The 18566-nt window shown below is 45.4% G+C and overlaps 1 protein-coding gene across 3 annotated transcripts in view; it reads left to right on the forward strand.

Annotated features, from left to right (window-relative positions):
• Vps13b (vacuolar protein sorting 13 homolog B) overlaps window positions 1-18566 on the forward strand; it is a 431910-nt gene that overhangs the window by 370097 nt on the left and 43247 nt on the right. For all 3 annotated transcript variants that reach the window (XM_040730365.1, XM_040730363.1, XM_040730364.1), the window contains 5 exons: window positions 9787-9942; window positions 16230-16493; window positions 16969-17052; window positions 17232-17407; window positions 17816-17986. In XM_040730365.1, coding sequence (XP_040586299.1) covers window positions 9787-9942; window positions 16230-16493; window positions 16969-17052; window positions 17232-17407; window positions 17816-17986 — 851 coding nt within the window. The remainder of the gene's footprint in view (window positions 1-9786; window positions 9943-16229; window positions 16494-16968; window positions 17053-17231; window positions 17408-17815; window positions 17987-18566) is intronic.

Raw genomic sequence — 18566 nt, forward strand, 5'->3', positions numbered from 1 at the left:
TAAACTTTCCACGTGCTGTCGTTTTCTCTAAGAGTGGAAATCCTTTCCCAGAAATCCACAGTATCGCCCTCATTGTCGTTTAGGCCACAGCTGTCTGCAGCTGGCAATTCCACTGGGGAAGGAAGGGTTTTATGTCTTGCTCCACAGTGACAAGGTTCTTTTTGTTGTTGCTGACATCCAGAGAGCTCAAATCAGCAGCGAGGTGAACACTTCTTGGGATCGCTTGGCAAAGGTTTTAATCCAAAATATTCTGCAAACCTTGATTCTGCTTGAGCGCCAGGAACCACTTACTGGCCACAGTTGCTTTCTTTGTATCACACGGCACACAGACGAGCTAAGGGGACCATAGACTCGGCTCCTTTGCTTTTCTCTCCCCCTCAAGGATTCCAGGAAAGTCGCGCCTCTCTGAGGGACCTCACAGTGCCTTCCAAAGTCACCTGTATGACTGATTAAGGCCAAAGTGGGTTCCAACACTTACGTGTCTAGCAACAGTGGAATCTCCTCACTTCCTTAAACTAGACACGGGAGTTTGAGGCTCAGCTTCTCTGCTGGTGTTTCCTCATAAAAGCCACCAGCCCTGTGGCCTTTCCAGTCTCCTACAAGAGACTGCCACGACACAGATGTGATGGGCCCGTTTCTGGAGCTTTCTATAGGCCTGACTGGGGGTTGACTGGGAGGTATTTCAGATGTGAGGCTCAGAGAGGAATGGGTGCTGCCCCTGCCTCTGCCTCTCCCCTGGCAGTAAATTCTAGATACTGAAATACAGTTTGGATAATACATACTACCAACTCCCTAAGACTTTTACAAGACATTCAAAGCCTTTCCACAAGCCATTACCTGCAAACGTGCCTCCTTGGTGTCTAAACATGAATGTTCTTCTAGGGGCTGATTTGAAATGTGGATTCTAATGTAGGCTGCTTGGAGAAAGGCTATGCCACTGGACCATTGAAGCATGACGGTATTTTGCTGCTTCTAACTTATGGGAAACAGTGATTGAGAATGTTACAAAGACCTCAGCATGCACAATGTCATAGATACTCTTTAGTCATAACCCACTTCCACGAACCTGTGTGACAAACACATTAACGGAAATTCAGCGGCACACGGTTGCGCTGTGGCACTTCCGGTGGTTTCCATGCTTCTAATTGTTTCCAGGGTATTGAAGAACTTATTACTTAAAGGTCAGAATAATGCCCAAAATGTGGCCAAACCCAGTGAGCGTCAGACGCAAGGAATGTTGGATGGCTTCACAGTTATGAAATTATTTCATTTCTCATGATAATCCTTGACTTGCCAAGTCAGTGGGTTTTAAGAGCTCTGAGAGCAGATTTGAAGACAAAAGTGAACTAACCCGCTCCTGAGGAGTCAGGGGCTTCGCTTCAGGCACTGGTTCACGCCTCCCTTGCCCAACTTGCACTTGGGGATAACAGGAGTCAGGACAAGGTCTTAGGCTGCGCATCCCCCCCCCCCCCCAGGGAAGAGCACACCAACTGCATGGCTCAGAGTGGCTCTGAAAACCCACAGACACCGGGGTTATTTTAGCCTTTATAAAAACGTTTTTTTTTTCTCAGTGTGGCAACACAGCCCAGTTCAATGAAAATAAATAGGAATTTTGGATTTCTTTTCCATATACTTGTTTAAAAAAAAAAACAAAAAGCTGACAAATTTGGTTCACAAACTCGAGAATATCCAATCTGTTTCCCTTCTTGGCCTCTGTTTCTCAGCTCCCCCAAATTACCCTTTATCATTTCCACCCAACATACTCTAAATTTGGTCTCCCTCATCAACGGCGTGTTGGCAACGCCAGCGTGTGTCAGTGTAACTCCAAATGTGTATCTTCCTCCTCTGCACATGCATACACACACAGGTACACACAGGCGTATCCACGTCCATTGAAGTCTCGTGGAACACACCATGTGGTAGAATTAAAGAGGCTCACACGATTCTGGACTGGAGCAGCCATTCATTCACATCAGTCTGTCATACGTAGCTATCTGGAAAGCCTGCACGCACCCCTCAGAAACACAGGAGATGTTAAAATTAACTCTTTCATAGCCCGACTACATAGCATACTTTCTTAAACTCATGTATATTTATATCTGATTTTATGACGGGACTATTTGGAATGCCACTGGTGATCATTCTAACAAAGGAACAGGCTTGGTTATTGAACGGTTCCTATTTTGCTTCCCCTAGTCCCAAGCATTCGGAATTGATCCTCTTTGAAACAAACAACACCCAGGAGGTAGCCATCATCGGGAGACAAGGTCTAAGTGGGAAGCGCCACCACTGCCACTCATGCTGCTGCCCTTAGCATTCCCCAGAGAGCGTGAGCCCCAACAGCTGAGCACACACAACAGGCCATGGACAGGTTTCACACACAGGCGGTTGGAATATTGATTATTCCAGAAATTCAAATGACCATTACAAACTCAGGATGAAATGGCAAGCTCTCTGAGGATGTCAGTAGGATGAAATGGCGAGCTCTCTGAGGATATCAGTAGGATGTGTGGCGAGCTCTCTGAGGCTGTCAGTAGGATGTGTGGCGAGCTCTCTGAGGATGTCAGTAGGATGTGTGGCGAGCTCTCTGAGGATGTCAGTAGGATGTGTGGCGAGCTCTCTGAGGCTGTCAGTAGGATGTGCGGCGAGCTCTCTGAGGATGTCAGTAGGATGTGCGGCGAGCTCTCTGAGGATGTCAGTAGGATGTGCGGCGAGCTCTCTGAGGATGTCAGTAGGATGTGTGGCGAGCTCTCTGAGGATATCAGTAGGATGTGCGGCGAGCTCTCTGAGGCTGACAGTAGGATGTGTGGCGAGCTCTCTGAGGATATCAGTAGGATGAAATGGCGAGCTCTCTGAGGATATCAGTAGGATGTGTGGCAAGCTCTCTGAGGCTGACAGTAGGATGTGTTGCGAGCTCTCTGAGGATGTCAGTAGGATGAAATGGCGAGCTCTCTGAGGCTGTCAGTAGGATGTGTGGGGACATATGTCCTTCAGTCTAGTGCATTCTCTGTTCCTGCCGTTCCCACTGTCTCCCACGCGTCAGTCTCTTGTGTTTATTGAGCACCAGTTCTAGGGGGCGTGACAGAGACTGACCAAGGTGCCACGCCTCTGCTGCCCGCCTTCCTGTACCAGCTTTCCTTGCTAACCCTCATGCCCAGGTCTCGTGACACATCGCTCTTGGCTGCCCAAAAGTAGGATTTGACTTCCTAACCCTGAATTATCCTTATTCTTTATGACTCTCCCATTTTCAGGATCAATATTCAGTGACTCTGTTTGAATTTGAAGCAGAATTAGTAGAGAAAAGGAAACTCAAAAGCTCATAACATAAAATTAAATTTTTCTTATGCTTGATAAAGTTTGGCAACATAAATCTTGTTTGAGATGTGTTTTTCTACTGTTACTGTCAAGATTTTCAGGCTAGTAGAGCCTCATTCTTCTCTGTCTCCCATGTGTGGTGCAGTGAATTGGTGTATGCTAAGTATTTAATAGCTGTAGATCTCTTGAAATATTTACTTAATTTCTAGAAAAAAATAACTATTGCCCTAGCAAGGCATCACACCATTGTGTTAAACTGCTCTGAGTAACACAGGATATATAAGGTGGCAAATTTATCCAGCCAGACCCTGTGAGGGGTGCTGCATGGGCTGTAGAGATAAGCTGGAGATCACGGCACCATCCTAGAGTCAGGGTAGGGGGAGCTTTGACTCTTACTAGGACCTATGATCTGGTTACAAAATAATATAGACTGCTATTGTAGATCCACGAAAGCACGCAAAACACATATGGGAAAAAGGAAACCTAAAACATAACCCTCATAACCCAAAGATGATTACTCTTAACACTCTGGTATAAGTCTAATCTTTTTCTCCCTGGGAGGGAGGGAGGGAGGGAGGGAGGGAGGGAGGGAGGGAGGGAGGGAGGGAGGGAGGGAAGGAAGGAAGGAAGGAAGGAAGGAAGGAAGGCTTTGTTAGTTCCTTTTACCAAAATGAGCTATACCTTTGGTAATTGTTAAGATTAATCTGCTACCACTACATACTTAACTGTTCTTGCAGAAGTCCTGTATTTAGTTCCCAGTATCCACATCAGGCAGTTCACAGCTGCCTGCAATTCCAGTTCCCGGGGCTCTGACTCCTCTTCTGGCCTCTGTGGGCGTTCCATGCATATGATGTACACAAGTGCACATACACGCACACACACACACGCACACACACACACACACACACACACACATATATATATATATATACCACAAAATAAATAGTTTAAAAAATAAGTGAGGGCTCTGAGTTTGCACATGGAAAGGTCTTATACTTTCCTCTCCCAGAATTGTAACTCTGAAGGTATTACTCAGCCTGTCGTATTCTGTGTTGTTATGGTTGTGGGGGAGGGGGTATCTGACTTGTAAGTTTGTGTTAAGGAACAAATAGAACAATATATAAGCAGCATTAGTCTCACATACAGCAAATGGTCCCATGGATGTTGTATTTTCATTGTAAATTGTGCTGAAACAAAAATACATCCAGATAAATCACGGGACACACTTTAATATTCCATGCCTATGTTTTCATATGACATTATGTAGAGCTGGTGAGTCAATAAATATCTGAAATTGAGATTTCCACAGGAGGAATACCCTCTAGCTAAAAGTTCCACCCCAACAACACTTTGTGAGATGTTAGGGTTCTCTCTCTTATAAGTTGTTCCATACGGATTGCACAGCATTTGTAAGAATTCAGACAATCTTGATGAAGAACTTACAAGCATGTCATACACTAAGAAAAAATGAAGTACTTAGCTCAGGAGCCATGAGCTGTGGCGGTGCTTACCCTTAGAAAGTTGCTTTACCAAGACTCTTGTAAGTTAGCCCTCTGTCATTTTTGTCTACCAAAATAAGCTGCATAAAAAGCCAAATTTCTGCACTAAAAAATGTTTTATTTCTACCTAATCACCTTTTCTACAAATGTGAAAGGCTCTCTATGGTCCAGAAAATTTCAGTGATCAGTCATGATGCTATCAAGCCATTCTGAACATTGTTTCTGCATGGTTTTTGTCATAATTTCAGCTAACTTTGAACACCCTTAAATTGAGTTTCCCTGAAAAGTCACAATGCATGGCGTGTTTCCTGTATTTCTTCTCATTGCTGTGATAATTCCCCAGAATTTCAGACATGTTCCACTTAGACCAGACACTGCAGACAAGTAGTTCAACTTTGTTTTCCAGATGCCGCTTTGTACAAGATTTTTTTTGTCATAATAAGACTTATTTATGTCTATGAGTGTATTGTCTGAATGTTTGCCTGCACATCAGAAGAGGGCGTCACTCTTTATAATAAAATTTATTTATTTATGTCTATGAGCGTTTGCCTGCACATCAGAAGAGGGCGTCAGATCCAATGGGACTACAATTATAGATGGTTGTGAGCCACCATGCGGGTTCTGGGAATCGAACTCATGATCACTGAAAGAGCAGCCAGTACTCTTAACTGTTGAGCTATGTCTCCAACACCATCAACTGGATTTTTTTTTATTACTTTCCATATATGGATTTTTGGTTGCATGTGCACCATGTGGATGTAATGCTCTTGGCAGCCAGAAGGGGGCGTCAAATCCCCTAGAAATGGAGTTACAAACAGCTGTGACTACCGCGACACCTAGACCACACAAAGACAAGTAAGAAAGAACTACAGGCCAATCTCCCTCATGAACATTAATGTAAAAATACTCAATAACATACTGGCAAACTGAAGAATCATTCACCATGATTCTTCCCAGAGATAAAAGTAAGATTTTTAAAATATCCTAAATTTTATTGATGATACTCAACTATTGTATCATTTTTGCTTACTTGACCTTTTTCCGTATTTTTACTAAGAGCTTTTGATACAATGTATTTTGGTCATGGTTCTCCCACACACCCCCAGATTCTCTCCTAGTTGAGTATGGCTGTCAGTGTGGCTCAGTGTCTGGATCTGGTCTTTTAGAAAGTACATCAATTTATAGTTTAATGTCATCCATGTAAGTCATAGCTCCTACATTGAAAGAATATTCAAGACAGGCAGGTTTTTTTTAAATATCATGATTTAACTTATTTTATGCATAAATGTCTACTAAAGTTTGAGTAATTTTGGTTGGTCTGCTTGCTTGATTAATTTATTCAATAAGTGTATTAATTCTCAGTAATGAGTTTAAAAGTGTCATAAGTTAATGGTATGTGTTTTGGTATACTGATATATGCCAAAATTATAGGTTTAATATATATCCATTTGTTTATTTCATTTGAATTATGTCTTCACGTTTTATGCTCCTTAAAAAAACCTTGTAATGAGTACAGTGAATTAGGAATAGTTTTCAAGTTGTTGGAATTTTTAGTTTCTATTTAGAACATCATACATAACTCTAGAGTAAAGTATAAAACACAAAAGCAAACCTCACTAATTTATGTTTGAGGTATAAAAATCTCTAGAGCAGTTTTTCAATGAATAATGAATGTGTCAGTTCACAGAAAAGTATTTGGCAACTTTATCACGTGGACTTGGAATATATGTACACCATTCACTTCCTTTCCCTTCCTGGGTGTACTCTGCTTTTCTGGATTTCATCCTATTCTCTTTCTTCCTGAATGTACCAGTTCAGGAATTCTCTCTTTAGTCCTGTCTGTGGGTGGTCCTCCGAGTCGATCTCTAACTCCCCAACCACTAGTTCTGTTTTATTTTGTATAGAAAAACAATGAGTTGGAAGCTGTATGTACTCCCATCTGCAGCCCTCGGTAGTAGATTTACACATTTTGTCCGTCTGGCAGCCCAGCCCCGCCCCAGGGCCTGCTGCGTAAAGAAAGCATAGTCCCTCGGGGTCCCCGGGGTCGTGGCAGCTGTCCCTTGCCATTTGCCGCGTTTAGGTTGTCGGCTAAGGGTTCTGAGGGTGGCCCTGGACAAGTTTTCCTCTCAGTGGAAAATGTTACGCTAAGTAGTCGAGAGGAGAGTGGACGGCCCGGGTTGGTGTGCAGGACGGGAGTCAGTGAGACGGAAGGAAGCAGGCGCTCCAAGCTGACGAGGGCAGTAAAGGGCTTGGGCTCTAGGCAGAAGGGATCGGGCTGCCGTCCCCCTTGCCCCACGCCGCCTCTCCTCCTGCTGTGCAGTTTCTGTGCCTCCACACACCACCTCCTCATCTTCGGGGCCATGCTCGGCGCGCTGAAGGTTCTGTGACTAGCCACGCATTCCTGAATAGATCACAAACCCCTTTGCTTCAGAAGTCCACATCTGTCCGTCTCCCACCGCCTCCTCTCCGGCCAGCCGACGCCTAACGTGTGCTGCTGCTTTTCAAGTCGGCCTGGGAAGGGCTCTGCCCACACTGAGACCCGGCTGTGCGTGGAGCAGCCCCTCCCTTGTCTGGACTACCCCAGCACCCTGCGCTCTCCCCCACCCCTCCCAGTTTAGCGGCTCTGAGTGCTCCCTAGAGGACGGTCCACTCCTGGCCGCTGAAACACCTCTGCCTCACCCCTTCCGCGGCACCTTCCTTATGCGCCGCAGAATGAAGATGTGCTGGGTGGATGACAGAAAACATTAAAATTAGGTAGTCTAACATACATTTCACATTTTGTGCCAGATTTTATATTTATGACTAGAAATTAAAATCCAGATAGTATGAATTCTTGAGTGGAAACATTCAGTCCCTAGAGCAGGGAGCTTTAGTCACTTAGACACAAGACTCGCACCCCAGCTGTCCCAGGCCTAGTGACTCCACCATGAGCAGGAGAACTGTCATGTACCTGGGCTTCTGAGAGCCGTCTCTTCCTCCCAAGGATATGATTGCTCTCCTGGTAGATCGTATGCATGCAATCACCAGGGATAGATAGTTTTTAACAGTAGACCCAAAACATTGCAAATACCCAATTGACACACATGGAGAGAAGTGTTAAATTTTCTTCCCACTTAACTTTTCTGTGTGAACTGAATCCAATAATAATTCAAAGAAAATACCAATGCCAGCATTTTGAGAAGAAATAACTGCCAAGGAAAACATAACAGCATATTCCTCGGTACTGAGTAAATAAAAGTTGGGTGCAGGAGGGGGCAGCTTTAACTAAGTTGGGCTTATATGCAAATGTGCACATCCTCAGTTAAAGTCACATTGTACATGTAAAACCTTCTCTAGAGTCCTGGGTGTGTTCAGGAACTCTAGCTTGATTTGACCTTGGGTACCTTGCCTACTTCTCTCTTTCTTTTCTTTTCTTTTCTTTCTTTCTTTCTTTCTTTCATCTCCAAAGGAAACAACTTTCTTGATTCCTTTAATTTTGTGTGGATCTGAACTTTATTCCCTGTTGCTGCTATAAAAGAAGGAAAGGGAGGGAGGGAGGGAGGAAGGAAGGGAGGGAGGGAGGGAGGGAGAGAGGGAGGGAGGGAGGGAGGGAAAAAAAGGAAATGGTTCCAAACATTGCTACTGTTTCTGTCCCCCCCCCCCGTGTAACTAATATTTAACCATGAAAAGCACTCTGGTCTTTTATATTGTGGAGTGATACGTAGGTGAGACTGTATTTTCCCTAAGGGTACTTGCGGTCCTAGATTTCTACATTTTTTTCTCTAAAGAAGCCATTAGTCTTTCTGGAAGTCACCCTGCTGGTGGCCTCACGTTTTCACAGGCCCATTGGCCGTTGTGTGGGGGAAGACCTGAAGAGAGATTGTAGTAGAAGCAGGGGATGTTAGATTTTAGCGGAGACTCTGGCAGATATTGTCAAAGATAGTGCTACTACAACCAGTCATTGAAACACATCTCTGCAGTGACTAGTGACCTTGGGAAATTCTCAAACTAAAGCATGCTGTCAGAGCTGAAATCTGCTTCCATCAAGACTTTGTTTGGATGATGATGATGATGATGATGTGTGCACCTTCAGGACGTCTTTGTGGATTTATAGCTCTGTGGATATGTTCAGTGTCACTCGGTCTATAGTCAGACAGTTTCACCTGTAGATAATAGAATGAAGTGTTGGATTTTTGTATCATATAAACACCTTCCTTAAACCATCAGTTTCCTTAGAATTACCAAGCGTAGCAAACATTGCTTATACATTTTATAAAGAAGTACTAATTACCATGTTTCATATATATCGTTAAACTAACTTTTTATAGTTAAGTGAGTGGTTAGTAGCCAAAATAGTAAATATCTGAATGACCCACTGTTGCTGCCAAGAGTCTCGTTCTAATGAGTGAGTGAAACTGTGCACCCAGAGATCCAGTTGGTAAAAGTTACACTTAGTATATAATGCAAAAATAAAAGGGCCAAAGGCATTCATCTCATATCGAATCATTGAAGATGTTTCTGATTTCATACTGTAATTTCATAAGAGGCATATGAGGAAAACTGCATCTTCTGTTTTGTGTTTTATCAAAAGAAAAAACGAGGAGTGGTCATTTAGAGTCAGAAATGGTGCCGCAAGCCAGACTTGGCTGAATCTGCTGTCGGCCAAGACCAATGTTCTTTGATCTCACGTTTGAACCTTGTCCTCCAAATGAACGAAGTGGCCATTTTCCCCCTCAAATGCTCAGCAGACCTTTTGCCATTCGATGGGACCATTACTTTAAAACGTGATGTGGAAAACGAGGTGGGCTCTGTGGCAGATGTGCTATTCTTAGCCCAGGGAAATAAGCTCTGAGTGGATGAACAATGAAGGTTAGCAAGGAAACACGTGCTAGAGATTACAGACAGAGCCGTTTCCAGCAGTGGGACTCTCGCTTTAGGACTAGACTTTTGTTGGCGTGTTCAGCATTATGACGATTATTGTTTTTCTTTGCAGCTGCTACACATCTGTATCGAAGGCTGGGGCAACTGGCGTTGGTCGGAGCCCTTCAGTGTGGACCATGCGGGGACGTTTATTAGAACAATCCAGTACAAGGGTCGAACAGCTTCCCTCATCATCAAGGCCCGGCCACTCAGCGGAGTGCAGAAACAGGTGAGTTAGGCCCCTTGCGTTCACACCCAGGCAGCTCCCGAGCCTTTGTGTAACGGACGTGAACCCCAATTGTAATCAAGTAATAATGAAGCGGAGCAGCAACAGTTGTGGGCAGCAACACGGTGAATGCCCTGTGGATGGTGGCTCCCAAACCCCTGTCCCTGTCATTGACAGGAATTGCTAACTAGCAGCTAAGTTTACTGATCTTAGTTCCTCCTCTCCCTGTCACCACCTGCCTTCTGGTGGAGGTGCTAATGAGCTGTGAAATACCCAAAAGGCCTTTTCTGAGAAGGACAAGAGTAGTGGAGGCTGGCTAGCCCAGCATGGATGGCAGGAGTCGCTTCTCACGCAGCACATTGGATAATGTGTGTGGAAGGGCCGCGGTTCTCTCCTGTGACAGACTGAGCCCAGGCTCCAGCGAGCCTCTTTTTCCCTAAGAGTTAATATTAACTGCAGTAAAAATTCACTGCCGTCTAACTCTTGGCATATAAAACCTCAGCTCTCAGCACATATTTTTACGTATTTTATAAAACTTCCTTTTGGCCGTTTTTGAAGTTCTAAGACTGCAAAGGGAAAAAGTATCTGACACTTTTTTTTTCTGTGTTCTTAAGATGTGAAAATGTGGTTTCTAAAAGATGTTTTTCCAAGTACGGAGCATATGACAAAAGCAGAAAGGAATAAAAAAACAGGAAGTATTAAGGTCTGAAGACTGGCCTCACCACACACACACAAGGTTTTTGACATAAAGGGTTTTGACATAAAGGTCTGCATGTGGACTGTGGCCGGCAGACCAGAGCTCACGTAAAGGACTGAACACATGATAGGACCGCACTCAGTCCTGGGAAAGGGGCACCCTCGGAGGGAGCCCCAGGGGCTCTTCTCAAGAAACAGGCAGGCAGTGACGGGCGAGAGGGAGAGCAGGCCCTACCTCACATCCTTGGTCTGCGCCTGACCAGGGAGCGGGCCTTCAGGTTCTCGTGATTGTGGACAACAGCGGTGGAAACAGAACTCAGGGAACGTGGGGGCGGGCGAGGGGAGTCCTGATCAGACCGTCCCTCCTCAGAGTGTTGACTGTGCACAGGACAGGACAAAAGGCGAGACTCTGAGGATGGGATACAATGTTTGTTCTTAAGTTACAATCTCGTGTAAGCCCAGCCTGTGTTGTCAAGTAGACAAAGACGTAAATGTGAAACAAATGAGTCTCTCTGAAGGACTTAGGGACCTGCCTGCTGCCGTGAAGGAGGAGCGCAAGGGTCTCAAGTATGAAGTACTCACAGTCCTGCCGCCCTAAGAGTTCCTACAGGGTCGTGCTTCTCTGTGGTAAATGCACCCTCGCTTTCTGACCCCATCCCTGTCGTCACTCAGTGTGTTCCCCGCCCATTCACTAGCAAGTCAGGGAGAACGTCCTCCAGCTTTGGTTTAGAGGTCTGACCCCTCACACCTCCTAGTCCTTCCTGTGGCTGATCTCTACCAACTCTTAGGAAACACAGTTTCTTCCTGAAACTGGATACAGAATCTTCTACCAAGCTTTTACGTTCTCCATGGTTGTAATGCTGTGAGGGCTCTGTAAGCAGCCTCTGCATTATAGCCCCTTAAAAACAGTAGAAAGCACAAACAAAACCATACTGGGCAGGCTGTGTTTAGATGTTTGCATATACATATATAATGATAAAGAAAAAGAGGCTACCAGTTTGAGAGTCCGGGCAGGACATGCAGGGCTAACGGGAGGAAAGGAAAGAGAGTTGATGCAGTTATATTTTAGTTAAAAGTATAGGTAAGGGGCTAGAGAGATGGCTCAGTGGTTAGGAGCACTGGCTGCTCTTCCAGAGGACCGGGGTTCAATTCCCAGCACCCACATGGCAGCTCACAACTGTCTGTAACTCCAGTTCCAGAGGATCTGACATCCTCATACATACATGAATGGAGGCAAAACACTAAAGCAGATAAAATAAAAATAAAAAATTAGTATATTTAAAAATAAATAAATATGAAAAAAGAAAAACTCCAACATGGATGGGCAGGTTTGTAAGTCCCAGCAATAAATAGTATACACACATACAAAAAACAATTTCTAAAAACCTATCCAAGTTTTCCCTCTCCTCCTCTGTCCTTCCCACTCATACACACAAGCAATATTTTAAATTTTTTTCAATTGGATTTTATTTCTGTTGCCATGATAACTTAATGTTCAGATCTGGTAGTGGTGTGGTCCATTCAAAATGCAGGATTTTTTTTTTTCAAGCGGTTGAGGTTGGGAAGAAAGCCCCTTTCCTTCCCTCCCACCTGGACTTAGGAGTCTGCAGTAAACAGCAGCTGCCTGGTACTGAGGCTCATAGGATGCAGGTCCCTGGGGTGCTTCAACCACACTGCTCCGCCCCTGGACAGTGGAGAGTCGGCCAGAGCTCTGGGTAACCCTGACGTCATTTCTCACACTGGAATAGAGACTGGCCGTGTACACCGTTTACCGGGGTCTTTGTGTGCTGGGCCTCTACTGCTGTGCAAATGTGGTGTCCACATCTGTCCCTGCGTTTCCTGTCCCTTCACTGGATGGTCGCCTACCTGCCTGCCCATCTGAAGGCCGAACGAGTGCATCCGTGCTCCCCCCCTCCCCCCCACCCCCGTCCCCGTCCATACACTCGATCACAGCAAAGATACCGTTTTTTTTCCAGTGCATCTGGTGCTCTGCAGTTTCTTCTTGGCACTGATTTGATAAGAGCTCTGAAACCTGCTAAGTAAAATCATGTGTAGAAATCTTCAGTACACATCCCTGTGGCTTTGGGGAAGGAGAGGAACTAGTGTGAAACCTGGAAACGTGTATTAAAGAGAAACCCTACATTTAAAAAGATTTAAGTAGCTGTCTTCAACTGGTAAATTAATCTTGAAATTCTGGCCATGATTTGCAAAATAAAGGCACCGTGGTTAGACCAGTGTGAGGAAAAGAAAGCAGACAGAGCTCTCCTGAGCCCGGTTCCCTGAGAGTGCCCTGCAGGTGACTGGCCATTTTGACTTTCCCTCATCTAAGGACTCTTCCCTCCCAGGCCACTTCTAAGGGTTTCCCTGTTATCAACTTTGAAAGCCTCTTTAAAGGGTTTTTTACTTTAAAATGAAACTGTAAAAACCCACCAAGGGGATCTTTGTCTTTGGCCGAAGTGAGTCCCAATTGGCTGCAAAGAGGCTGTGGTGTCTGTGAGAGCTGAGCTCCTGGACCTCAAAGGTTGTGAAGTGGGCACCGTGCATACGTATCGCCAGCCCCGGCTGTATTAAGAACAAGCCAGTCAGATGCTGCCTTGGAGTTTTCAAATGTCTATTTAAAACCAGGTGCTACTGTGGCATCATAAGACTTACTACCATGAGTGCCTAGTAATCCCTAGCGTGTATTAAAAGGAAGCTTGCCTGCTGTTTTAGGGCTCACAGTTGAGTCTTAGGATTTGCTTTTGTGGAAGCATGTTTCTATCTAAAAGATAATAATGGCTAGCATCTCTAGGGAAGTATGACAGTGCAGAACAGCCTGTCTCACAAATGCGCTCCAGAAGAAACTGAAGCAAGTAGCGGTGAAGAAATGTCTGGGAAAATGCTAGGAGCTGGAGAGATGGCCCAGGGCTTAGGAGTGCTTAATAACTTCAGTTTCAGAGGGTGGAAGCCTCTGCCCTCCAAAGGTCCCTGAACGCATGTGATCCACACAGACTCATGCAGGCACACACATACGCATCAATAAAACAAATCTTGAAAAATAAAGTGCCAAATCCTACTACTCAAATAATGCAGTGTGCCACAGGAAGGTCACCTAACATTTGGTCTCTCATCTTGGTCGTTTGTTCTGGGTAGATCATAATTCACTCAGAGTTACTCGCGGGGCTGGAGAGATTACTCGGCAGCAGTCAAAGGCATGTCCTGCTCTGCCAGAGGACTTGAGCTTGGCTGCCAGAATCCACAATGGGTGACTCACAGCCACCTGTCACTCCAGCTCCAGGGGAACCACGTCCTCCTTGGGTCCCCACCTGCACACATGGCAGACGCGTGCGCGCACACACACACACACACACACACACACACACACACACACACACACTCATAAGTAAAAGTAAAAAAACGAGTCTTTAAAAAATAGTTATTGTGTTTATTCGTGTAAGTAATGGTGCACTGAAATCACGGTCACACTGTGTTCTGATGTCAGGAAATGTACTTTCAAGGTCAGTGGAACATTGATGTTATAAATTGTGCCTTTTAGTCTTCGTAGCAAGGTTATGAGGCGGATCCTGTTGTTTTATGTTTCGCTGCTCATCGGGGGAGGAGGGCAAACCGGCGTTAGTTAACTCAGCATCATTGCTGAGTCTGCGTCTCTCTGTGACTTCCTAGTCTCAACATGGCCACTCACTCTCTGTGTGACAGATGCAGGGGGGCTTTCCAAGTCCCAGATTGTCTCTTTGACCATCGATGAGTGAAATCTTCATATTAAAAACACAATTCCATGTTTACCCTAGGCATTGAAAACAGGAGAAAGGAGTTACCTTATACCGCCCGCTGAGGGCCAAGGAAGGTACCTGGCTGTCTTTGATACCTAAACCAACTCAAAGTGTTTAATAGCCAGGGAAAAGAGAGATGCTATTGAGATGAGCAGGGAGCCAACAGTGCTTGTCAACTTGTGTCCTTCTCTGTCTTGTAAAATCTAAACCAATGAGTAGGTACTAGCTTTTGTAGACACATGTTTATTGGGGTTATCTTCAGTATAGACTATGGGACTCAGTATCTGCATACCTGCGTTTTCCTTTTGTCAAGGGGAATCACACCTGCACCTATTTTATAAGAATCAAAATGGTTCATTTATGAAAATGATTTATATTGAGTAAGGGCTCTCTGACAAAACAGAGCCAATGTAGTATGGGGGACTGATTGATTGGTTGATTATAAATCAGTTCCCATCACTATGGAAACCAAAGTCCTAAGATCTGCGGCTAGCCAGTTGAAGAGTCACTGTGCAGGTCCAGTGTGACCCTGAAGTCCTCAGGACCAGCAGGGGTGCCCGAAGCTAGCAGCTGTTTCCATTTGAGTGAATCGGCTGGAAAAGATCAGTGCTCTACTGAGCCAGCAAAATACACACTTAGCACGGTTCACACTGACTGGACGGTGCCCTTCCGCTGAAGGAGGGACAATGTGCTCTGCTTAGTCTCCCCAGTCACATGGTAGTGTCATCCTGAGATGTCAGAATAAATAACATCTGACTAGGTGTCTGGGCAATCCACCATCCAGTCGAGCTGATACATTAAAAGTGGTTGTCTTGTGCGTAGCCCTGTAATAATAATATGTGTATTAGTTATTGATACTATTTTATAACCTGGAAAATATCACAATTGGGTGGTACAGTTTGTAAAAGTATTATATTTAGGGAATGAATTTATAGCTCAGTGATAGGGACGTTGACTGGGATGTGTGAAGCCCAGAGTTCCATTTCTAATACCACAAAAGAGAAGAGAGTCCTTTTTTCCTTAGTAATGGCAAATATTGTTATTACAGAAGGGTTCCCTTCAGAAACATATTAACTATGTAAGAGTAAATTTCACAATGTCTTTCCAGTTTCAGTTGCCTTAGAAAATATTTCTTACTACCCCCTATGGCCTATACTCTTAGCTGGGTGCAAAATTAGATAATCCATGGGTTTAATGAAACTTTTGTTATTTATTTTTAAAAGTTGTATAGTAGAATAACAAAATGTAACTCTGTGTTTCGGTCAAAGCTCATGGTATTATTTCCACCGAGACCTCTCAGTAGATGAGATGGGTTCTGGGAAAGCAGCCTGGCAGAGCACGGTGATGGCAGCCACTCTCGCGTTACCACAGCTGAGTTCTGGCTCTCACTTCCCATGCTCCTCGACTTCTCTATCGACCGTCAGTACTAGCCGCCATTTCCTGGCCAGCCACCCCTCCAGACACGATTCCCACTTTATATCACGTCACCCTTCTCCTCAGCCCTTGTCTGGCTTCCCATTCTGACTCTGTGGTAATTGGTGGGTCTGAGCCTCCACCCGGTCTAGCAGGTAAACTGTGCACAGGCGTACTTCCACGACTCACAAGCCTTTACCTCACTCACCTCTCGAGAACCTGCCCGTTTCCAGCTCTTCACTGGTCCATGCATAGCTCCAGCTCTGTGTGGTCAGAACAAAACTAAAGTCGCCGTTCCCCGTCTTACTTCATTTGGAATGAGCATCAGTGGGCCTTCCTAAAGGGTCGCATGTTTCTGGTTAATGACTCCCAAATCGATGACTTCTTTTGTCTTTATGTATCATCCTTTAGATTATCATCTGTGGAAGACAGATCATCTGTAGTTACTTGTCCCAGAGCATAGAACTGAAAGTTGTTCAGCATTACGTTGGCCAAGATGGACAAGCTGTAGTCCGAGAACACTTTGACTGCCTCACAGCCAAAGAGAAACTGCCTTCATACATTCTAGAAAACAGTGAGCTGACAGAGCTGTGCGTGAAGGCCAAAGGAGACGAACACTGGTCGCGAGACGTGTGCCTGGAACCCAAAGCCTCTGAGTATAGCACTGTCATCCAGGTAAGCGAGGTATCGACAGAGGTGTGGACATCTTAACAGGGCGGCCTCAAGAGCAGGGACGGTCTCGGTGTGCACTTCACTTGGTGCAGCTCCTGCTCTGGAGTAAAATCATAATTGTTACCTGCAGAAAGCGCTATCTGAACAAGCGCAAAGACTTGGGGGGGGTGCCTCAGGCAGCTGGCTCCCTGGCAGTCCCTCGCAGACGCTGCTGCGACGCCCCTTGAGAGTCTGATGCTCTTCACCCTCCCAGTCCATTTTGCCCCACTCTCCGTGTACAGACTCCTTCACCCCGTGGAGAGGGCTCCCTTCACCTCGCCATGTTCTGTCCACGCCATCTTAAAGTCTGGCTTGTCTTAGCTGGTTTTCTTAGTGACTTTTTCCTTCATCGTCTAGCCTGATACTCTGTGACTTATTCTGCTTAGTTATTTATCACGCTGTTTGGAGTCTAATGGGGCCTTTCCCGTCTCGCGCACAGGTGCCCGCTTCAAACAGTTCCATTATTTATGTGTGGTGCACAGTTCTGACTTTGGAACCCAACTCTCAAGTTCAACAGCGAATGGTGAGCACTTTCCCATCCCTGAAATACGGTGTCTGACTCTGACCTTTCCTATTCTCAGATAAATAAGGTCAGAGTGACCCAGGGAGGAGATTTACTGCAAGTTTGTTTCAGCAGCCAACAGCTGGAGCACACTGCAACAAAGCAGATATGAAAGTTGTTCTGTCCTCTCATTTTTATAGATCGTGTTCAGCCCTCTTTTTATCATGAGGAGTCATCTCCCAGACCCCATCATCATACACTTGGAGAAAAGAAGTCTGGGTCTGAGGGAAACACAGATTATTCCAGGAAAAGGGCAGGAAAATCCACTGCAGAACGCAGAGCCAGACCTTGTGCATCACCTGACATTTCAAGCACGGTACGGATGGCGAGGGTTCTCTCCGGAAGCTTAGTTGAACTATTTTGGTTGCATGGATGCAGTCTTGCTGATGTGTTTATCTGAGAAGAATGTCACTTTACAACTGCTCGGCCTCATCCATGGGCTCAGACAGAATTTGGCCTTTTTCAGTAAGCTTATAAATAACCAATGGAATTGTTAAAAATGTAATTTAATTTAGATTTGATGGGCACGTTACTGCAGAGAACAAGAGACTTAGAGATCTCAGCCAAGACCCAAGTCATCTAACAAATGTCGTAGGTCTCTAACTCACAAAAAGGAGGAGGGCTCCCACCAGTCTATCAATTTACGTACGTTCATAATTGGGCTTTTCCAGTAAGTTATAGGGCACTTAGAAATGTGATAATGTCTCTGCTTTCCCTCTCCTAGGGAAGAGCATGGCCCCTCAGACTGTGCCGTCCCCATATCAACGGCCCTCATCAAGCAGATAGCCACTAAGACGCAACCTGGAGGCACAGTTAGTGAGATGCTGGATGAGTTCTATGGACCAGAAAAGTCCCAGGAACCTATCTGGCCCTACAGCAAGAAGGATTGTGACAGGTAACATCCATCACTAATTTCTACACGTGCGTCTAAACATCAAGAAGCAACCAATCACTTCTAACGAACTTGTCCTTGAGCTCCAAGAAAAGAAAGGGAGAGAAGGGAAGGGGAGGGAGGGAGGGAAGGAAGGACTAATCACTAAAGTACTAGCTGTATCATCCATATTTTTTGCTCTGTGGTGTAAAACACCTCGCAGGAGGAAAGATTTGTTTGGCTCACAGATTGAGAGGGAGGGCCGCATAGATGGAGCAGCTCCCAGCTCGGCAGCCAGAGCACAGAAGGACAGTGCCCCTCGCTTCCTCCGTCTTAGTTTTATTCCCTCTCAGCCCCAGCCACACACACTCTGCATCCATCCTCTCTGAAACACCATCTTCGGCACACCCAGAGCTGTGTGGTGCTGGGGATCCCATCTGAACTTTCCAGTCCGCTCAGGTTTATAGCTCGATAAACCGTCATGCTAGACGCAGTAAGTGCCTTGGCGAAGGTGGTTTGCCAGCACCTGTCAGACTCCGACGCCATCGAGTCTGCTGTTGGCTCACGGGTGTCCCACTCCTAAGGCGAAGCTTCATTGCATAAC

The sequence above is a fragment of the Mesocricetus auratus genome, unplaced genomic scaffold (assembly GCF_017639785.1).
Source record: "Mesocricetus auratus isolate SY011 unplaced genomic scaffold, BCM_Maur_2.0 Super-Scaffold_100023, whole genome shotgun sequence".
Taxonomy (NCBI): Eukaryota; Metazoa; Chordata; class Mammalia; order Rodentia; family Cricetidae; genus Mesocricetus; species Mesocricetus auratus.